Below are 23,774 nucleotides of genomic sequence, written 5' to 3' on the forward strand. Positions count from 1 at the left end.
CTATCTACCTTGCATGTGGCATAATCAACATCTAAATATCCAATCAGGTTAAAGGTAGACCCTTTAGGATATCAGAGCCCAAAGTGAGGTGTGTGAACTAAATACCTCAAGATCCCCTTCATGACCCGAAGGTGGCATTCCTTAGGATTGGATTGGAACCTTGCACACATGCAAATTGAAAGCATAATATACAGTCTAGCTAGAAGCACATAAATAAAGCAGAGATTCTATCATAGACCGCTATACCTTTTGATCTACAGACCTACCTACCATGTCAAGGTCCAGGTGCCTGTTCGCCCGCGTCAGCATCTTGATGGGCTTTGCATCCTTCATCCCAAACTGCTTGAGCCTGGCCTGTGTGTACTTGGTTCAGGAGATGAAGGTGTTGTCCTTGAGCTGCTTTACTTGAAAGTCTAGGAAGTGGTCCAAGTCTCCCATCATAGACATCTCAAACTTCTGCACCATTATCCTGCTAAACTCTTCATAAGACTTTTAGTTAGTAGAAACAATTATTATATCATCGGCATATATTTGGCATACAAAAAGATGTTCATCAACAATCTTTAGTGAAAAGAGTGGGATTAGCATTCTCGACTTTAAAATGATTTGTAATTAAAAATATATCTAAGGCATTCATACCATACTCTTGGTGCTTTTTTAAGCCCATAGAGTGCCTTAGAGAGCTTATAAACATGGTCGACATACATGTCATCCTCAAAGCCAAGAGGTTGCTCCATGTAGACTTTCTGCTTGATCAGTCCATTCATGAAGGCGCTCTTCATTTCCATTTGAAACAACTTGAAAGAGTGGTGAGTAGAATAGGCCAATAAAATGTGAATTGACTCTAGCCTAGTTACATGAGCAAAAGTCTCATCAAAGTCCAAACCTACGACTTGGGCATAACCTTTTGCAACAAGTCAAACCTTGTTTCTTGTCACCACTCCATACTTGTATTGCTTGTTGCGGAACACCCACTTGGTGCCCACAACATTTTGCTTTGGACATGGCAGAGAGTTAATAGAGAGTTGGGCAGATTTGGTGTATTTCGGTGTGGTTTGCAGGTTTTGTACTGCGGACCATACGGGTAAAGTGGTCGGACCGTTCGGTAGTGTTGGCCAGTAAGTGCCTCATTTTGGCTAAGTCCTCGGTGCATTGTGCGGATCGTCTGGCTGAGGAGCCTGGAATGTCCACAAATAACTTGGTGAATCTGTGTAGGGACTTTTGTTTTCTGGGTGTTGTATTGCGGACCGTCCGTGCCCAAGTCATGGACAATACATGTTCTTAGGTTGCGGACCGTACGTGCCTAGGTGTTAGACCATCCACAAGTATAAAAGTCAGGTGTGCTAGAGCTTGGGGTATTCCTATTTGGGGTTGTCAGACAGTCCGGCTGGGACCGATGGACCGTTCGCGCCTCACTTTTCTGACAGCTCTGACACGTTTTCAAACGAAAAGTAGCCATTAAAGTGAATGGTGGACCGTTCATGAGTGTGCAGAAAGGGAGTAGTTTGCCCATAATGGTTAGTTTTGGAGGGGTGCTATAAATAGATGGTATTCAGGCTCTCTTGTTCATTTGAACCATATATTAAGCACAAGGGAGCCTCCAATCCTCTCTAACTCACATGCAGTTCTTGTCCATTTGAACCATCGATTTCTTCAGCGTCATTTTCAAAAAATCCTCGTAGTTCGTGTACTTACCTTACAAAGTTTATATACATTAATATCTACAATGCATAAATTATGACATTCACCTTTAATTTTTACGATAGTTTTTTAAAACCGATCTCCTATGCGCCTCACGTCGATTCCTAAAATTACGCGCATGTAGTGGAATTGATTTAGCGCATGCAACAGATCTGATTTGGTGCATGTAGTGGAAACTAATCCCAAGATTTACTAAATATTCCAACCAAGATCGAGATATTTGGAGCCCAAAGCTTTCAATAGTTACAGAAAGCCTTGGTCGCCTCCCTCCCAACATGACCCACGCCTGTACTACCCCACATCCCACGTCTAGATCACGTGGACGCGTTATTTTAGAGATATTTTTGTATGGTAGTTATATATGTGATGCCAGGTTTGAGCGTAAAATAGCCTCAAACAAAGCATAAAATTCGGTTTCCCGTCACCTCGCATGCAGGGTCCTGTTTTTATGGAAGGTAGTCATCCCCACCAAGCGTGCATGCGGTTTTCGATTTTTATTGCACGTGCGATTTCAGATTCGAAAATTATGGCAGGTCCAAAAATTGATGTGCATGCGAAAAATTTGCATGTGGGACTATGTGGGCGCAACCTAGAGCTTAAAAATTTTCAAATTTGAGCGTAAATAATATCAAATATAACGTAAATGTTGATTCACTCCCAACAATATCCCCAACGTCCATGCAATCACCATAAATCAAGAGATTTGATTGGAGGTGTTGATTAGAGGATTTAATTAGTTGAGTTCATTAGAGAATTTGATTTTTATGGTAGTCACAGACACCATAGATCAAGTGATTTTCTTTTTCACCGGGCACACAGAAAATATGCACGTGGTTTACTGGTGGACGCAGTCTATGTTCAAGCGTAAAATGCTTTAGTGTTTAGCGTAATACTCCTCAATTTTGACTGTAAATACCAAGCCTATGTGAGAGACGTTGACAACTCATGCGTTGTATTCATGATCATAAAAATCCTAAAGTTTAAGCATAAAATAGTGTTAGAAACAATATAAATGTTGATTCACTCCCAACCAACATTCACCACGTCCATGCAACCACCATAAATCAAGCGATTTGATTGGGGAAGTTGATAATGTGATTTAATTAGGGGAGTTAATTAAGGGGTTTGAGTTTTTATGGCAATTACACACTCCATAAATTAAGGTGTTTTATTTTTCACTATGCACGCGGAAAATATGCAAGCGAGGCAGTGCCCAGTGGTGGTGCATCACTAGATTTGCGTCGCTATTTAGCGTAAAAATCCTCAGTTTTAATCATAAATACTGAGCTAACATGAGAGTTATTGATAACTTAGATGCGTTGTATTTATGATCACAAAAATTATCAAGTTTGAGCGTAAAATAATGATAAATATATAGTGTAAATGTTATTACCGTAAAAATACCAAGACAAGTGAGAGATGTCATATTCATTATCATAAAATCATTAAATGGAATACGTAAAATAGTACGGTGGTCGGCATAAAAATTATCATGGAGGCATAAACATGGATCAGATGAGGTCGTCACCGGAGGATGCCCAAAGCCGTCGGATCGGAGGATACCGTCGCCGGAGGATGCCCAAAGCCGCCGAATCAGAGGATGCCACGCGGACCGTGGTGCAGATGGCGAACCTCTCGTGCGCGCTTCCTAGGAGCCGCCACTGCCACGCCTCCGGATCGGGGATCAGCCATCGATCTCGCATCCAGAGGCCACCGCCTCGCCTCCGGATCGGGGATCAGCCATCGATCTCGCATCCAGAGGCCGCCGCCGCCGCACGCGTCTCAGGTTTTTACCATTGTTGCCTGCTCTTGGGGAACCCCTACTGCCACGCGCACCTCGGGGAGCTATCGCTGCCACATGCCTAGGGTGGCGTCTGGTCGCTCGTGCATCGGGATGGGGCATCAAAACTGAACCATAGCGGTGGGGCTCTTTTGTAGACAATCGGGACTTGGTGCAGCTGATGGGGCATCAAAACTGAACCATAGCGGTGGGGCTCTTTTGTAGACAATCGGGACTTGGTGCAGCTGAACCAGATGGCAGCATTGGGTCAAGACTTCCCCAGCTATTGGTGTAGCATATTTCTTGGTTTTTTCACTTATCTTTGTAGAGACCTTCTAATTACTAATAGGGTTGTACATGCCCTTAATGATAAATGGCATTGACGGAGTTGTCTAATTACTAATAGGGTTGTACATGCCCTTAATGATAAATGGCATTGACGGAGTTGGATGTTTTGTTATTCAAAAAGCATGATTAACCCGTTTAGAATCATTTATTGGATATTTGTTTCGTTGGATGTTTTAAGGCGGTGGCCTATTGAAAGCATAATTTATTGAGACATTTTGCTAGAAGCCTAGAACCTTATTAGAGCATCTCCAACGAGGTGCTCAAAATAGCGCTTTAAAAATTAAAATATTACAACATTTAAAATATTTGGAGCACTAAAAACAAATTAATCTCTAAATCATGTATTTTAGAAAATAAATTAATTTATTAGAAAGGAAAAGGTTGAGGATGATGAAGAAAAGTAAGGATAGGGTACTAATCTAGAGTGTAGTATATTTGAGTCACTTCGTAACGCGTTTTTATAAAAAAAAATAGATTATTATTGGAGTTATTTTTTATGAGTTGTGTCGTATATTTCAAGATAAGGCATTGATTTAAGGTACCGTTAAAGATGTTTTTAATGATGGCATTTTGTTGAAGGCGGGCGTTGTGCCGGCCTCTGTTAATAAAAAATAAAAAAATGATCGCCTTTGAAAATAATTAGTTTAGCACTGAGCATTAAATTGTGTTTTTCTATTGTTTTTTTTTGAGTTTTCGATAAACTTAAAATACCTTCTAGACATGATCAATCATGCTGAATGTGATTGATAACCAATAAAGCAACGATGAAAACGGTTATAGGGATCCAAAAAATATATATATATACTTGATGATATAGAAAGATCAGACCACGTCTCCATAGTTAATGGCATATCTCACAGTAGAGATGGATAGCTTGTATCTCGAGATAACCCTCTATTGAGATTTAAGATTGGACCGTTTAAGATTATAAGATGAAGACATAGATACATTTACGGATACTCGCATGCATGGCATGAATATTATGTAGTTTCTGAATCCATTTCCATCACAGCGTAAGTTTCAGAAGACACGTATACTGCATGCGCGTAATCAACGTAGAGTTGAGAGACAAGCACATGGTCGCCCCTCGTCGCACACCATCGTCCGATGAGCGGTGGTGCAGATTTACTGGCTGCAGCAAGGGTTATCCAAGAGATAATCCAATCATTAACGAGAACATGCGGAGGCGCGCAAAAGTCAATCGCGGCCTAACCATCCACGCGCGCGCTGTACAGTCGCTTTTCTCCATCATGCAAATATAGGATCCTTCCACGGCCGTCTACCGATACTCGTCTACTCGGATGCAGCAAACGCCATTGATGATGATGATTGCCTGATTGGCGCTTGCAAGTGCCATGAAGAACGGGCACGTACCGGTAGTCCAGCAGCCAGCACTATATATACGGGTCCTAGCTTAGGTGACCCTACCTCAGCACAGCAAGTGTAGTCTCTCGGTTGTGTGCGAGCAGTGACACGGCTGACGACGACATGGCGAAGCTGCACCTGCTGGCCCTGTGCGCCTTCTTCTTCCTCCTAGGAGGGTCAGTGGCGGCAGCTCAGTGGACACCCGCCTTCGCCACGTTCTACGGCGGCAGCGACGCGTCGGGTACCATGGGTAATTGTACATTCCGCTTCATCACTTCACTACTCCTATGCTACAGCCACCGGCCAGGTTTCGCATTAAAACGAACAATGCTAACGAAACTAAAATGGTCAGGCGGCGCGTGCGGGTACGGCAACCTGTACGACGCCGGGTACGGCACGCGCTCGACGGCGCTGAGCACGGCGCTGTTCAACAACGGCGCCATGTGCGGCGCGTGCTTCGCCATCGCCTGCGACGCGGGGCGGTCCCAGTGGTGCAAGCCGGGCGCCGCCTCCGTCACGGTCACGGCCACCAACCTGTGCCCGCCCAACTGGGCGCTCCCGGGCGACGCCGGCGGCTGGTGCAACCCGCCGCGCCGCCACTTCGACATGTCGCAGCCGGCGTGGGAGGCCATCGCCGTGTACCGCGCCGGGATCGTGCCCGTCAACTACCGCCGCGTCCCGTGCCGCAGGGCCGGCGGCGTCAGGTTCACCGTCCAGGGGCGCAGCTACTTCGAGCTGGTCACCGTCGCCAACGTGGGCGGCAGCGGCGTGGTGGCGCAGGCGTGGGTCAAGGGCTCCGCCACGGGATGGATGGCCATGAGCCGCAACTGGGGCGCCAACTGGCAGAGCAACGCCTACCTCAACGGCCAGGGCCTCTCGTTCCGCCTCAGGGCCGACGACGGCCGCGTCGTCACGGCGTATAACGTCGCGCCCGCCGGCTGGTGGTTCGGCGCCACCTACACATCCAATGTCCAGTTCTATTGACCGCCGGCCTGTTGCCGAGAATGGCGCGCGTTCCATCGACATCTCTAATTCTCTACGCTACTATGCTAGTGGTTTTCAATTTCTTGCATGTGTCTCTCTTTTCTCTCTCTTTCTCTTTGACAATTTGTTCTGCTCTTTACCAGTTCACAAGTTGTTATTTGGTAGAGACGACGTGGCTTAGGATCAAAAGCCGCCCACAAAAGCAAGAAGAGATTCATGCACCTTCTGTTATACTTTATCATGCCAATATTTATTTTATATACCGGTCAATTTTAACCTCACATTTATAATTACTACCTTCATTCTCTTTTATAAGATCAGTTTTAGTGGGAGTTTTATCTCACTGAAACCTCCCACATACGTTGAAACATAGATAAGTTTCATCCATATAAAACTTATTTCATCAAATAAAACTTTTGTCAAATAAACATACATATCAAGATTTAAGCTTAAAAATCTTTGACCACTAATTTGTCTAATAACTTTTAATTATTATATCCCAAATTTGATATAGTTAGATTTATAATTAACTCTACATTATCTATTACTACTTATTAAGGCTACAAGGGATAGCCTGCCTCTCTTGTGTTCTGCCTTCCGACAACCTCAACCGTCTGTTCTCTTCCGCCTCTGTTTTGGTCGTCCGGCAGATGCTGCCCACGCCGGCGTGCGTCCCCCTCCCCACCTAGGGCTTGTTCGGTTCTACCCCAATCCATATGGATTGAGGGGGATTGAGGGGGTTTTGATCCCTAGTAAGTTAAAATCTCCTCCAATCCGTATCAATCCTCTTCAATCCATATGGATTGAAAATAACCGAACAAGCCACTAGGGAGCCACCGTTGCCCGGAGTCCTATGCACCTACTTTTTGCATAGAAGAAAGTAAGAAACCGCCTGCATGGCTGCATGCAGCACTTCGTGCTTATACCATGCCCGAGTGCGTCTCACTGCTCGTCGCCCACCACTCTCCCGTCCAAGTCCGCTTGGCCCTACTCCGCTCTATTCTCCCTCGTAGACGCTATAGCAACCACTGCCCTCGCGGTGCTCACAGCCGTCGACGTCATTGCGCCGTGCCTCTCCACGTCGAGCAGCACCGCGGCCACGCCCCACTCGCCGCGCAACCGCCGTCGTCGTGTCTTCAACCTCTGTTCGCTGGCCAAGCTTGCCTGACCCCTCGGCTCCCCACCGACGGCGTCGAGCCCTCCATCTCCGGCGAGCTCTTCATTTTCAGTGAGTTCGCTCCCTTCTCTGTTCTTCGTTTTCATTTTTCCCCGGCATCGCGTTGTCTACCTGCATCCCGCCTCGTGCCGCGCCGTTGCCGGCTGGGTGCGTCCTCACGCTACCCCCGCACAGCCCGCACCTGCCCTGCTCGGCGAACGCAGAGCGCGCTCGGCCCCGCCCCAGCCGACCTCGGACCTCCGGCAGCCGCCTTCCTCCACTGTGTAGCCTGACCGCGCTGCCTCGCCCGATCCCAAGCACTCTAGGCCATGTGCCGTCCCTACTGTCGCGCGCGTAGCTCAGACGTCTACCTCGGCGAGCTGCTAGCGCCATCGATGCCGTGTTTCCAGCCGGGCATGCAAGCCCTCACCCACGTGCGTCGCCGTGCCCCCTCAAGATCTAGCCGCTCGTTCCCTTCCACGAGCCCACCTTCGCCGAGCGTCATTCTTCTTCCTCGGCGAGCCGCCCTCCCTGCCCCTTGCTAGCCCTGCGCGCGACCACGGACAGCGCCGTCGTCGTGCCCACCTGGTCAGCCGAGGCCCCGCTGCGCGAGCTCGGCCCCCGACCGGTGAGCCGCCGTTGCCCAGAGTCCTGTGCACCTACTTTTTGCATAGAAGAAGAACCCCCCGCCAGTGTAGGAACCGCCTGCATGGCTGCATGCAGCACTTCGTGCTGATACAAATCACTTGGATAGTTGGATCCCACAATCCATCCAAGACATGCATAGCAAAAGCATCATGCGGCATGGTCCCCCACATGCATCCAACCAACCTATGGTCTTCCGTGTGGCTTCCATCAAGCCAATCATGCCATGCCACGTCCTCGTAAATCCATAAATCGCTTGCTTATTCAACATCTTTTGCATGTCAAATCCATTTTAACCAGTTTCAGTTACATTATGTTTGTAACCATGTCGCCTACGTATTAGTAGCATTTATTTATGGCGGCACATATTTTACCTATTTAATTAATTATGTGTTTATCTGATGACTATTAGAAGAGTGATTTAATTAAAACCAACTTATAATTTTAATTTACATGTTTATAAATACTTGTTAATGTGACTAATACCAACACAAGTATTTGAATTTAATACTCGTTTAGCATAAACATGTTACCTGTTAGTGATTTTCGCGTGTCACGTGTGCGATCCGCACACATTATTTAATCGTTTCGCTATAATCATCATGCTTATTAATTAATTTTTGTTTAGTCATTGACTAATTGATAAATTTAATTTATCTAAAATATCTTATGCAAATAATTTATATTAACTAAAATCAACTTAGAAATATAGTTTTGCGCGTGTCGCTCGCCTTGCTGTGCGTTGTTAGCGTGAATCTCGCGTGTCGATCACGTGTATCGCGCGGCGTATGCGCATGATAATAAATTGTTTTTACTTATAAAAACACTCATGTTAATAACGTTAATTCGTTAGGTCACATATTTTAGATAATTAACTTAAGGTTTGTTCGACTAATATTTATTAGATTAATATCCCAATTAGATTAAATGTGTAGTGTTCAACTGCGCTTTTATAATAAACATTAACATGGCTAATATTAAATTAGCTACTTTTTATTTATTTATCCCAATTAAATTAAATGTGTAGTGTTCAAGTACGCTTTTATAATAAATATTAACATGGCTAATATTAAATTAGCTACTTTTTATTTATTTAATATTTGTTTAGTATAAATATGTCACCTATTTAGTTTCTCGCCTGCCGCGCGTACTGTTCCGCACGTGGTAACGTGCTGGTTCACGCGTCGTTCACGCCGGTCGCCGGACTGTTTTCGTGTGTCGTCAGCATGCTATGTCGCGTGTGTCCGTGTGTCGTTCGCACGTCATAAATTCGCCTCACTTGGAATCTCTCGCTTTAATTAAACTACTGGTTTAACTGACAGTTGTTAGTTTGATAGATTAATTGAAACTAAATGATAGATATTATTTATATTTGATATTATTGAATTGAATGTTATAGTTAATACTTGTTTTAGGCTACTCTTTTGTTGTGTTACATTATTACAAAAAACACTTGATCTTGGTTCATTTCTGACAATTAGAGGCTCTCCCATTCTTGGATCCACTGAAGCATTTTAAAGGTGCTCTATTCTACTATCAAAGGTTAGCATGATTGTTTCTGCACATCTCCTACTCCCTTCTTTGCTAATGGTTGATAAGTATAAGCACATAAATAGTATGGAAGAAAAAAAGATAATACATTATACATTATTAAAAAAACAACTTGATCTTGGTTCATTTTCTGACATGAAAGTAGCCTCTTGTTGTTCTTATAAAAGCGCACACATCATTGTATATAACATAGTTGGCCAAACATTATTCTATAGGGTTAATACCAGCTACCTCGTTCTACAAGCTATGGTCATGTGGGGAAATGATAGACGAATGGAATTTGTTATGGTGAGTGAAGTATGTTTGTTTCATATTCAAACATACATTCCAGTTACATAATACAAATTTGATTTGATGTTCTATTCTCTTATGTCTTTGTGTGTTGGATGCAAAGATTCTTCGAAGGAACTTTGTGATTGATCTATTAAGTTACGAGAACAATTCATGTCGCTATGTCATCCCTGCAAACATACAATAGAGACTTGTCAATATCTCTACAAAGGAATAGATTAGTGTACGATTGTCGATATATTGTTTGTTTTTGTGTAATTGTTGTGCACTCGCGTTTTATTAATAATTTGTGAGTCGTCGCAACGCACAGACACCTAACTATGATATTGATGGTTGGAATGTAGTGGTGAAACAGGTAGATTAAAATAACAAAATTTATATATATAGCCAGGATCACCAATGGATTACAAAATCTTTTCTCATAACAATATAACACATTTATATATAAGTTATCATGATATTATATGTTCCCGTTGCAACGCACGGACACTAACCTAGTAATTATAATAAGTTTATAAGTAAAAAGTTATAAAATAAAATAATTAACTCTACAGTACCACTTAGGCTATGTTCAGCAATTTGTATTTTGTATGTCCCTATTCAACTATTCACGTTTTCAATAAAGCGCGAATGAGAATACACGTCTCCACTACTGCAGTACATGCATACGCATGTGGTCACTACTGGACATAGCCTAGTAGTTATAGCACCTAATTAAGGTAGTGTCTGGTTTCAAAACATTATAGAACAGAGCCGCTCCATTTCTAATTTGTTGTTGTTTAGATTGATTCCACGTAGTATATAGTGACTTAAAAAGGAAAATTATACTCAAATGATAAATCATTCTGCTCCCCAAAATCTTTCGGGCGGAGCTGTTTCCTAAGGGCTTGTTTGTTTTCCTCTCAATCCACTGTTGGAACTTTCTCTCCTGGGCAAGTGGATCCAACGGGGAAGTGGGAAGAGTGCAAGCAAAGTTTAACGTGCAATGACAATTGCTCTGTTAATCTGGCCTCTCAAGGGCACTGTACGGGGGTATTTATAGGTACCCGAGTGTCCAACGTCCCAGGGCAATGACGTTTATGCCCTCGGGTACCTGGACTATCCCCAGAATATTCCTATAAAGGGAGGTTACAGACCGTCATTACAGAAAAACTATTACAGATGAGGCCCGTAACATGCTTGTCCACGCGGGGCCCGTTACAGTGGGTCGAATTCCACGTGGGCCTCTAAGCGAGATGAGGACACAGGACGACTAGACTTTGTCGGAGTCTGGCCTTTGTCTTTCAATGGAGAGGACGAAGGGCAACCGCGCCGATCATCTCGCCTTCGTTGGTGTAGCGAGGCGACAAAGGCTTCACGCGAAGGGTAGCGTCTTCGCCTTCGCCCCAACATTTGCCCTTCGAGGGACCAGTTCGACTGACTCATCTGGTGCCGAAGACGTCGCTAGATGGTGGAGACGCTGCCCTTGCTCGAAGTGGTCCCGCGGGGGTTTTTGAGGTGACCTTTGATGGACATGGCAATGTTGGACTGCAGGTTTCCCGAAGCGTCACGCTGTGTATAAAAAGGGCGGCGCGGCTCGGTCTGACTCTTACCTTTGCATGCGTTGGAAAACCCTAAGCTTTTGAAACCGCTCGCCCGCTCGCCTGCCCTCCCTGTTCCTCTGCATCGGAGATCTGGCCCGCGTCAAGCAAATCACGCGCCACCGCCGATGGTACGTAGCGATGTCGTCTTCTTCCTCATCTGCTGCAAATGTGTCGTCGGCTGATTCGTCGTCTAAAGATACCTCGAGCGATTTGGCGGCGGTGGAGTTACAGCCGGGCCACATAGTGGAGTTTAGCGTTTCGATGATTTCCTCGGTTCGCGTGTAGGATATGCAGCAGTTGGGATATTTTGGGGATGGTGTTGGGTGCGTTCCGGGGGCGGAAGAGATTCCCGAGCCTGAGGGCGAGTTAGTCGTGTTTGAGGCGTTCTTCATCTTCGGCCTTCGCCTCCCTGCGCATCGTTTCGTGGCGGAGGTCCTACAGAGGTTTGAGGTCTAGGTGCACCAGTTGACACCTAATGCCGTGGTGGCCCTGGCGAAGTATGTCTGGGCGGTGACTTCGTACGGCGGTCAGCCTTCCATAGAGGTCTTCGCCAAGAATTACTGTCTGCACTGGCAAAAGAGAAAGATTGGAAGTAAGATTGCACAGTTTGGATTGTGCACCTTCACGCCGAGGACCGGAAAGACTTCGGTGGAAGTCGTGGAATTAGTTCCTTGTGCTCGCAACAATTGGGGCAACTGGTGGGATTATTGGTTTTATGTTTTGGGAAGCGATGTCGAAAACCTCCTAGGGCTCCCCATGGCTGTGATGTGCTCCCACTATTATGTGGCATTCCTATCATTTGAGGTGGCGGAGGATGATGAGGACGAAGGGGCCCTCCGGTGCGCTGCCCGCATGAGCAGCGGGCGTGATTTGGTTGAGGAATTCATTGGTTATGGAGTGTGGCCCCTGGCGCATGGCTAGGTGCTTGGCGAAGTATGCCCTCGCTAGATGCCTACTTTGGGCCAGCAGCTGGTGCGAAGTCCGGCCTTTGCTTTGGATCTGCGTGGCCAAGACCCAGCCACGTTCGTTCGTGAAGTGGAGGATGGGGCTGTGAGGATTGTAGGGCGGTATACGCTGAGGACGGAGAGTCTGCGGAGTTGGGATATTCGTGGATCCAATGTTCGCTTGAATCGGGTCTTCGAGTTAAACTGTTTGCCATACTGTGGTTACCCTGGAGACAACGTTGCTGCGGCTGTTGACCGCGGTGGGAAAAACACAGTGGCCGTGGCTGAGGAAGGCCCTTTGCGAGAGGCTGCCCCGGCCACTAAGAAGAGAAAAATAGGTACTGCAGTTGGGGGGTTGGGGTCTCTGATCGTTTTGCTATGGAGTTGATGGGGACTTGCGTGGCCCTCGGGGGAAGGATGTCTTCACCCGAGCTCCGGGAGTCTTCGGCGCGAATGCTGAAGGTTACCGGGGGTCGATGGCCAAGGAACGTTTCGATTCCTCGGGCGGCTGGCGAGGACATATTTACGTCTCGTTTGGCCCGTGAGATGAAGATTTTCCCTTATGCACGGAATATTGATGTTGTTGTATCGGCAGTGATGGACAAGGATCGCTAAGATGCGGCACGGAAGTGTCAGGCGTTCACTAGGGTCGGGGACCCTAGTCGCGAGGTGAAGAAGGCGTGGGGAGGCACGAAGTCCACCGCCCCTGGCAGCGGCAAACCACCGCCGACAGCAAAGTCGGCCGTCCCCGGGCCTAGCAAGTCTTCGGCGGGTTTGAGGACTGTCGCTTCTGGCACGGGCAAGCCGCCCTCGGCTGAGCCCACGAAGGAGCGAAGGTCGCCTTCGCCGGTGCGCACCGACGAAGCGGCGGTGGGTGGTGCCGACTTCTACACGGACATCTGCGTGGAGGATTACCTCGTTGGTGAGTTTTTTTTGGATCGGGTCTTGAACAAGGTTATGGTGTAGGGTCGGATGTGGGGCAGTTAGCTGTTGTCCCGGCTCCGGTGGCGGCCACTTTGCCTATGGTGGCAGTTGGAGCGAAGGGTACTTCGCAGGACCCATGGTCCAAATTCTGCACCAGCGGCGAGATTTCATTGGCCGCAACCGCTAAAGACGTGGCAGGCTCTGTGTCCCAGCAGCTGAGGCATGCGTCACGGCAGCTGAAGCATGTAAGTCGTCTTGGACTTCATTAGTTCGTTGTTTTTATGTGGTTGCGAATCTGATGGATTTTTCGTGGTAGGTGGCCGCCTTCTCTGACCATGTTGTGTCGGGCGCCCTGACTTCGGAGTTCGCTGCCGAGAGGCAACGACTCGAGGGCAGGATCGAGCGCCTCCGAGCGCAGCATACGGATGTTGTTTGGGACAAGTCAGCTACGGAGAACATGAGCTGTAGGCTGGGGGAGAGGTTGGCGGCTGCTGAGGCCGAGAAGGAGGATCTCATGCGTCAGTTGGCGGAGGAGAGGAGGGACGCAAACAGAGCCTGTGCTGAGGCGCAGGCTGCGCAAGCCAAGGCCAAGCTTGCGCGGGAGGAGGCTAGTCTCACCCGCCAACGCTTCAAGGAGATGGAGACAAGGCTCGGCGGCCTGCGCGATCGCCTGGATAAAATGGAGGCCTCGACGCGCGCAGAGGTTGAACGGACGCATACGCAGCTTGTGGACGCATACTGGGAACTAGGTGCGCGGACCGCTCCCTTTGAAGTGCCCAGTCAGGAGGTGGGCCTCCGCTTCCTTGGGTGGCTACAGGAGGAGCTGGAGGTGCTCCCAACAATTGTGACGGGCCTCATGTCCTTTGCCTCCCTCATCACCTGCGAGGGGGCCGTGAATGCCTTGTCCCATGAGGGATGTGGGCACTTCGAGGTCTTCGACCAGTCGGATGAAGGCTTCGAGCGCGGAATCTTCTAGGTCGAGGACCCGGTGCTGAAGCGGTCGACTGGGGCGCTTTTCGATAGGATGTGGGGTCCTTACGACCGAGAGACTGTCCGAGAGAGGTCCGACTGGGCGATGGATCAAGTAAAGGTGCATCTGTGTGTTTATATGTGTGGGTATGTGTGGTTGTTGAATAAATGTGTTATTGCTGTAGATGGCGCATGATGAAGAGGTCGAGGACCTCAGTGAAGTGGACAGCTTGCTGCCCAAGGCATCGAGGGTGGAGCTGGCGCCGTCATCTGATGTCGGCGAGGGCCCCTCGGCGACCCCTGCGCCGACTGGAGCTGGCGAAGACCCCGTGCCAGCCACTGCGCCGACGGGTGAGGACGCTTCGAAGGTGGTGGGCGAACCAGCTGCCGCAACGGCGTCGGCCGGGCCTTCGCAGGTGGCGGAATAGGGGCTAGGGTTTTCGGTGTACACTTTTGATTTTGTGATACTCAACCTCGGTTGCTGCGTAGGTTCCGACGTTTGGGCCTGCGCAAGCAACCGCTGCTGGCACTACTGATTTTGTGGCGGCCTCAACCGTTGTGCCTACCGATGATAATTTATTTGGCTCTGGATCTGAGTGTTTTGAGTCTGATGGTGAGTCTGGGAGTTCGTTTTCATGGACGGAGGAGTCCTCGGATGAAGGCTTGGATTATTTTGCTGTGTTAGATGTGGCCGCAGTGGAGCCTTCACCGCGTGTGGAGGTTGGCGAGGCTGCTGATCTACCTAGTGAGAATATTGAGTATTGGCAGCGAAGGGTTGTGTCGAAACACAGTGTGGGTGAGTTTTCACGAAGTGGTAGGCGCCGTCGTATGGGGATGGAGCGTGGCCGTCTTCGAGTAGACCGGATTGGTAAACGAGAATTGTTGTCCTCGCCAATTGGGGCGAGCATAGATGAGGGGGGTCTGCGAAATCTTTTTGAGGGTGAGGAGTTGAGGATGATGTTGTTCAATTATAGGGAGATGAGTATCATCCTAAAGGTTGAGCCGATGTAGTATATGGTGCCCTCGCTGGGTGTATGTAACTGTAACTTGTATTGTAATGTGGCCTGTTCGCCGTTTTTGCACGCCTGTGCCGATCCGGCTGCACCCGTAGGTGACTTTTGCACGGAGTGTGGATTGGCGTACTGAAAGGGAAATGTGCCCTTGGGCCATTTCTAAAGTATTTTGGTGATTAAGTGCCAACACAAGCGCTTAAATGTGAATCTATGCCCATGGATGAACAAAGTGCAAATCAAGAGCAAAGGTATGTTTCTAAGTCTTAGTACATTGGTTTTGTGTACTAATATACGTGTCTAAGTATCAGAAACAGAAAGAAGAAGAAAAGAGAAGAGTTGGCTGTGTACAGCCAAGAGGCTGTTTCGGTCTGGGGCACCGGACTGTCCGGTGGGGCACCGGACAGTGTCCGGTGCGCCAGGCTGCCTCGGGCGAAGTGGCCGCTCTCGGGAATTCGCCGACGACGTACGGCTAAAATTCACCGGACTGTCCGGTGTGCACCGGACTGTCCGGTGAGCCAACGGTCGGCCGGGCCAACGGTCGGCCGCGCGATCTGCGCGGGACACGTGACCGAGCCAACGGTCGGAAGGGGGCACCGGACTGTCCGGTGTGCACCGGACATGTCCGATGCGCCAACGGCTCCCGCATCTGCAACGGTCGGCTTCGCTATTTAAGGAAGGAAATCGGGCACCGGACAGTGTCCGGTGTGCACCGGACTGTCCGGTGCGCCCGACGACAGAAGGCAAGGATGGCCTTCCAGATTTGTTCTCAACGGCTCCTAGCTACCTTGGGGCTATAAAAGGGACCCCTAGGCGCATGGAGGAAGAGAACAAGCAACCTTAGAGCATTCTTGATCATCCACACTCAGTCTTTGCGCATTCGTTTGTCATTCTCAGTGATTCGAGCTCCGTTCTAGTGAGAACTTTGAGATAGTCTTTTGAGCTCGATTCTTGGCCGTGTGTGTGCGCATTTTGCTGTGGATTTGTGTGTGTTGCTTCCCTCCCTTACTCCGTATTTCTCTGTGAATCTCAAGTGTAAGGGCGAGAGACTCCAAGTTGTGGAGATTCCTCGCAAACGGGATATTGAAAGGAAAAGCAAGACACTGTGGTATTCAAGCTGGTCTTTGGACCGCTTGAGAGGGGTTGATTGCAACCCTCGTCCGTTGGGACGCCACAACGTGGAGTAGGCAAGCGTTGGTCTTGGCAGAACCACGGGATAAACCACTGTGTCATCTCTATGTTTGATTTCTTGTGGTATTGTGTTTTGTTGAGACTCCTCTCTAGCCACTTGGCAATTATTGGGCTAACACTTAACAAGTTTTTGTGGCTATAAGTTTAAGTTTCACAGGATCACCTATTCACCCCCCCTCTAGGTGCTCTCAATTGGTATCGGAGCCGTTCTCTTCAAAAAGGGACTAATCGCCCGAAGAGATGGATCCTAAGGGGAAGGGAATCGTGATCAACGACAAGGAGAAGGAGTCCTTCGTCAACGAGCCGAAGGATGACAAGCCTACTGACTCGGGCTCGGGCCACAAGCGCAAAGATGGGAAGAAGAAGAAGACAAGGCGCATCAAGGAGATCGTCTACTACGACGATAGCGATGAGTCTACTTCTTCCCAAAAGGACGACGACAACGACTACAGGAAGACGGTCAATTCGAACTTTTCATTTGATTATTCTCGTATTCCACATAGTTCGAATTCGCATTTGCTTTCCATTCCTCTTGGCAAACCTCCACACTTCGATGGGGAGGTGTCACACCCGGTTTTAGAAGGCAAACCGAATGCGAACCATGTACGTGCCAGGATCAGTTATTCACGTACACAGCAGTTACATAATATGGACATCATCACACAGTGCTCAAAATAGTATTAATAAGGGAAATAGTCGATTACATCATACGTCTGAGACGTCCATATGGTTCTTACAATAAATCAAAGTGCGGAAAAGAAACGTAGATAACGCGGCCTTCACAGGCAGCCGACTGGGGGTTGCCGCTAACCCACACCTAGAACTCGTCGTAGTCTTGGAACTCCTGGAAGTCTCCTTCCACGGCTTCATCTTCGCCTGAGCAGTGGTTGCAATGCTGACAACCTGGGGGGGGGGTTTGGTGTGTAGAGCAAGGGTGAGTACACATCAACATACTCAGCAAGTATCCTGTTTGGCTGTAGTGGACTAGCTTTATGTGGGGATAAGTCAAGCAGTTGCTTTTAGTTGGTCAGGTTATTACTTACTAGTAGGAAGCCAGGTTTTAACATTAACCCAAGTTATTAACCCAATGTATCCTTTCCAAACGGAAAGAATACCACTTACCAATACCATAATCATAACCAGAACCATCAATCTCATAACCACCTGTACCACAATGTCTCTGATCAAGTACCACTAATCACTGGAGCTCCCTTGGCCGCTCATAACCGCGAGCACGGCTGATATATCAGTTTCATAACACTCTGCAGAGATTGTGCACTTTACCCACAAGCCGTGATTCCCTCTCTAGCCCGGGCTTGCAAGACCCTTATTCACTCCCGAGGTGAATGGCCAGGGATTCACTACGAAGCCTTTACAAAGATTCCCCGGGGCTGTAGCCACCCGTTAGGTTTCCTAAATGCACCGCACTCCTCCCCAAGGGGCGAACCCAAACTTGGCAGAGCGAGCCGCATACACCGAGCCCCATTGACGGCACGACGGCTAAGTGAACTACACCCCGGATCCTCTAATTATTCAGCTAAGGGCACCCCATTCCACCCTCATGGTTGCACTGTTTTCCCGGGCGGTCATCCATAGAACAGGTCCTTACGGAGAGGCACTCGAGAAACCGCTCGAGTCCCCTTAAAAACCACAAGTATAATCATAAAGAAGAACGGGAAAACAGCGTATCATAGATAATCACATCATGTTCATTGATTAGAGTTGAGCAATAGCATCAGACTAAGTAGTAATAATCCGACCCAAATAGGTAAACAAGGACATGGATAACAAAAGCTAGTCAATCCTTAGGTATAAATGTGTAATGCGGGAGGTGAATTAAAGAATGAATAGGACATAGATAGGTCAAAGGACACTTGCCTCCACCAACCGACTGCTGCTCAGGGGCTTCTCCTGCGAATTCCTCGGGCTCTTCGACCGGATCGTTCTCTATGCGAGCGCAAACATACATACATCCATCCACATATTTAATACAAAAGAACAGTACACCATACAAGATAACAAATAAAGTGAATATGCACCAAGTATGACATTCGATAACGCATTTGTTATGGTTAGAAAGAAACGGGAAAGGTCTCGCAGGGGGTTAAATCTTATGCACTAATGACACAATTGGTTTTTAACAAAATAATTCTGTTATACATATTTATATATACTAATGGAAACATAATCACTTTTAGTTGATCAACATTGCACAGGGTAAACAATTAACTACGTGAATCAATAACATAACGGAATTTTAAATTAAACTTCCTATTTTCCCATAGCATGAACAGTGATTAGCCTACTTAAAATACAGTAATTATGATCACAGAAAGTAAATAAAATAAAATAAAAAAAAAATAAAAAAAACAGAGGGGGGGGGCGGTTGAACCGGCCCTAGGGGCGGTTGAACCGGCCCGGGGGCAGGCGGCCGAGCTGGGGCGGCCGAGCGCGGGGGGGGGGCGGCCGAGCTGGGGCCGGGGGCGGCTGAGCCGGGGCCGAGGCCGGCTGAGCCGGGGCCGAGACAGGGGGGGGCGCGACCAGGGGCCAGGGCGGGCGGCGGGCGCGGCCAGGGGGCCGAGCGGGCGGCGGGCGCCCGGGCGCGGCCAAGGGCCAGCGGCCAAGGGGAGAAGGAGGGGAGGGGGAAGGAGAGAGGAGGGAGAAGGGGGAGGGGAGGGGGCTCACCGGCGAGGGGGGGGTGGCCGACGGCGAGGGCGCGCAGCCGGGGTCGGGGCAGCGGCGGCGGCTAGGGCAGGGAGGTGGGTGGGGGCGGCGGCTTGGGTGGGGAGGGAGAGAGGGAGAGAATGAGGGAGAGGGAGAGGGGATTTGGGGAAAAAGAGGGGGGGGTGGGGGCGGCTGGGCCTGCTTTGGGCCCAAGAGGGGGGGGCGCAGGGGCTTGGGCCGGCCGGGGTCGGCCCACGGCGCGGGAGAGAGAGAAAAAGAGGAGAGAAAAAGAGAGGGAGAAAAAAAAGAAAGAAAAGATCTTCTCCACATTTTCGAAATCCGATCTTTCTACATGAATGCAATTGCGCTTTCAAAGCAATCAAAAGAAATGCAGGGTTCGGCATGGTGCATCAAACAACATAAAGTATTTAGGGTTTTTCTTACACGGGAAATTCAAACCGAATCCCGCTAGATCTTTGGAAAAGGTCAAGGTTTAGCGAGGGGAAAAAGAAAAAGAAAAGGTAACGCCCGAATTTTGGCGAGTAAAGAAAAGAAAAAATTCAACTGCAAAATTCGGGGCGTTACAAACCTATCCCCCTTAAAAGAATCTCGCCCTCGAGATTCAGGGTTGGCTAGCAAAGAGCTCAGGGTACTTAGCCATCAGATCATCTTCACGCTCCCAGGTTGCTTCTTCCTCAGAGTGGTGACTCCATCTGACTTTGCACATTCTGACGGTCTTCCTTCGGGTGACTCTATCTGCAATCTCAAGGATCTGAGCTGGCTTCTCAACATAGGTCAAGTCCTCCTGGACCTCGAGACCTTCCACTGGCAACTGCTCTTCTGGCACACGCAAGCACTTCTTCAACTGAGACACATGAAAGACATCATGCACAGCAGACAAATTCTCTGGCAAACTGAGCTGATAGGCCACTTCTCCACGTCTTGCAAGAATCTGATACGGACCAATGTAGCGGGGTGCCAGCTTGCCTTTGACTCCGAATCTTCTGACTCCTCTAATCGGTGACACTTTCAGATAGACAAAGTCTCCGACTTCGAAACTCAGCTCTCTTCTTCTTGTGTCTGCATAGCTTCGCTGCCTTGATTGCGCTATCTTCAGATTCTCTCGGACCATCTTGATGTTCTCTTCGGCTTCAAGCAAAATGTCTGGCCCAAACACTTGCTTTTCTCCAGGCTGATCCCATTGCAACGGAGTTCTACAACTCCTTCCATAAAGCGCTTGAAACGGTGACATCTTCAAACTGGCCTGATAACTGTTGTTATAGGAAAACTCCGCATAAGGCAATCTCTTGTCCCATCCGGACTGATCTTGCAACGCACAGGCTCTCAACATGTCTTCGAGAATTTGATTGGTTCTTTCGGTCTGGCCATCTGTCTGCGGGTGATAAGCTGAACTGAAATTCAGATGCGTGCCCAAGGCTTCATGCAACTGCTGCCAGAAATGAGAGGTGAACTGCGTTCCTCTGTCTGACACTATCTTCTTTGGCACACCATGAAGACAAACGATCCGAGACATAGACAATTCTGCCAATACTGCACTGTTGTAGTTGGTCTTGACAGGTATGAAGTGGGCTGACTTGGTCAAGCGGTCCACTACTACCCAAATGGAATCGTAGCCGGCTCGAGTGCGAGGCAATCCGACTATGAAATCCATACCAATTTCATCCCATTTCCACTGAGGGATCTGCAACGGTTGCAACAATCCAGCTGGTCTCTGGTGTTCTGCCTTAATTCTTCGACAACTATCGCACATAGCCACATGCTCTGCGATTTCTCTTTTCATTCCGTACCACCAGAATTTCTTCTTCAGATCCTGATACATCTTCTCACTGCCAGGGTGAATCGAATAAGCTGTCTCATGAGCTTCCTTAAGAATCAACTCCCGAATAGACTGGACATTGGGAACACACAAGCGGTCTTTGAACCATATCACGCCTTCAGCATCTTCTCGAAAATCTTTGCCTTTGCCTTCTAGAATCAGTCGCCGGATCTCACTGATTTTCTCATCATTCTTCTGCGCTTCTTTGATTTCGCGCTCCAAGGTAGGCTCCAATTCAACTGTGACTCCTCGCGAATTGTTCAGAAATCCGAGACTCAACCTGTCAAACTCCTTGGCCAACTCATAAGGCATCGGGCGAGCGACCATCAGATTGACTTGACTCTTTCTGCTCAGAGCATCTGCCACTACGTTTGCTTTGCCTGGATGGTAATGAATCTCCAACTCATAGTCTTTAATCAACTCTAACCATCTTCGTTGCCTCATGTTCAATTCTGACTGAGTGAATATGCACTTCAGACTCTTGTGGTCTGTGTAAACATCGCATTTCTGTCCATACAGATAGTGCCTCCATGTCTTCAGTGCGTGAACCACTGCTGCCAACTCTAGATCATGGATTGGGTAGTTCTTCTCATGAACCTTCAACTGTCGGGACGAGTAAGCCACAACTCTTCCCTCTTGCATCAACACACATCCCAAACCTGTGTAACAAGCATCACAATACACCGAGAAGGGCTTGTGCACATCAGGCAAGACTAGGACAGGCGCTGTTGTCAACTTCTCTTTCAGCGCTTCAAAGGCCTCTTGGCATTTCTGGGTCCACTTGAACTCAACCTTGTTGCCTAGCAACGCTGTCATTGGCTTCGCAATCTTCGAAAACCCTTCAATGAATCGCCGATAATATCCGGCCATTCCAATGAAGCTCTTGATTCCTCTAGCATCTGTTGGCGCTTTCCAGTTTAGAATGTCTGCCACTTTCTTCGGATCCACAGCCAATCCTTCCTTGTTGATTATGTGACCCAAGAACAGGACTTCACTGCTATCGACAGCCATCTGATAACAACTTCCTTTCTTCGGCTCAGGCGGGACTAACTCGGTCACCACTTCCTCTCCTAGTGGGGACACTAACTTGATTGTCCTTTTATCACAACTGATAACTGCCTGATACTTATCTAGCCAATTCATCCCTAGGATGACATCTATTCCCTGAGTACCCATTACTATAAGGTTGGCGGGAAACGCTATCCCCCTTATTTCCACACTTACATTCAAACAAATGCTATCGGCTCGAATTCTACCACCAGCTGAGTCAATTTGAATGGGGGTTAACATGGTAGTAGTTGGAAGATTATGTGCTTCTACCCATGATGCAGTAATGAAAGAATGTGTTGCTCCAGTATCAAATAACACTTCTGCAATATGGGAATCGACTAGGAACATACCTACTGTCATGTCGGGGGTCTCCTGAACTGCTTCAGCCTCCAAGTGATTCAATCTTCCATGATTATAGCGCTGCTGAGAGCGATTGCCTGCTCCAGGCTGAGGCACATTCTGCTTTGCTGGGGCATTGGGGCCTGACTGCTGCTGGGCTGCCTTCTTCGGACATTGCATCACCCAATGGCCTTGCTCTCCACAGTGGAAACATGCCCTGTTTCCAACCTGAGCTGGTGCTGCCTGACTGTTCTGCTGATTTGCTGGGGCAGGAAGACGAGGTGCTTGCTGATTCTGCTTCTGAAACTGACCTCCTGACTGATTGCTCTGACGGTTCTGGTACTGATGCTGAGGGTACTGCCTTTGGAACTGCTGATACTGCTGACGCTGCTGATGCTGCTGAGGTGGACGCTGGTTCTGCCTGAACTGCTGAGGTTGATTGCCTGAGAAACGGGGACGGCTGCTGCTTCCAGGCTGGGGTCCACTGATCTTGCGCTTACGATCTTCCATCTCCTTGCGCTTTCTCTCTGTCATGATTGCTCTGTCAATCAGGTGCTGGAATGTCGGGAAGGTGTGGTTCATCAGCTGATACTGCAGAGGGTCAACCAAGCCTCTCAGGAAACGGTACTGTCGCTTGGCGTCGGTGTTGACATCTTCAGGAGCATAGCGAGACAATTGCAGAAACCTGTCCCGATACTCACTGACAGACGATGACCCTTGCTTAAGGGCCAGGAACTCCTCCTTCTTCACTGTCATCAGACCTGCAGGCACATGGTACTGACGAAAGCTACATCTGAATTCTTCCCAGGTGATGGTGTCGGGGTTGGCATGGGTGGCGAGGTAAGACTCCCACCATGACTGGGCTGCTCCTCTCAACAGACGGGGACCATACAGAACTTTCTCCCTGTCATCGCACTGAGCGGTATGCAACTCCCGCTCCACAGTGCGCAGCCAATCTTCAGCATCCATGGGGTCAGAAGAGTGAGCGAACGTTGGTGGATGACCTCTCATGAATTCAGCACGCTTATCTCTAGGCATCTGAGGCATCTGAGGCTGGGGTGGTGCTTGCTGCTGTTGCTGCTGCTGCTGCTGCTGCTGAATGGCGGCCAGAGTCTGACCGATGGCTTGAACTGCCTGAGTCTGCATCAGAAACATCTGCTCAATCGACATCGGGGGCGGGGGCGGCAGGTGCTGCTGCTGGGGCACCTCATCCTGCGGAGCGGCTCGCTCCTGCTGAGCACGCCTTCCTCCTCTACGCCTGTTCTCTGACATCTGCAGAACGCAACCACACATCAGAACTGATCTGGCAAAGCTTGCAGCATAAGAAAAGAGTATAGAATTCTCCAACAGCACTGAACAGATGAGCATCTTCACTGATCTCCAACACAGACCACACAGCTTCTCAGATAAAGAGGAAAGGAGAATAATGGGTTTCCCAACTA

The 23,774-nt window shown here is 48.6% G+C and overlaps 1 protein-coding gene across 1 annotated transcript; it reads left to right on the plus strand.

Moving 5' to 3' along the window:
• The first annotated feature begins 5,141 nt into the window (after positions 1-5,141).
• On the plus strand, positions 5,142-6,376 carry LOC100381902 (uncharacterized). Its single transcript, NM_001321379.1, has 2 exons — positions 5,142-5,444; positions 5,547-6,376. Exons 1-2 carry the CDS (start codon positions 5,318-5,320, stop codon positions 6,176-6,178), a joined length of 759 nt encoding a protein of 252 aa, NP_001308308.1. The 5' UTR covers positions 5,142-5,317; the 3' UTR covers positions 6,179-6,376.
• Positions 6,377-23,774: the final 17,398 nt, after the last annotated feature.

Source organism: Zea mays, chromosome 3, assembly GCF_902167145.1.
Source record: "Zea mays cultivar B73 chromosome 3, Zm-B73-REFERENCE-NAM-5.0, whole genome shotgun sequence".
In the NCBI taxonomy this organism is placed as follows: domain Eukaryota; kingdom Viridiplantae; phylum Streptophyta; class Magnoliopsida; order Poales; family Poaceae; genus Zea; species Zea mays.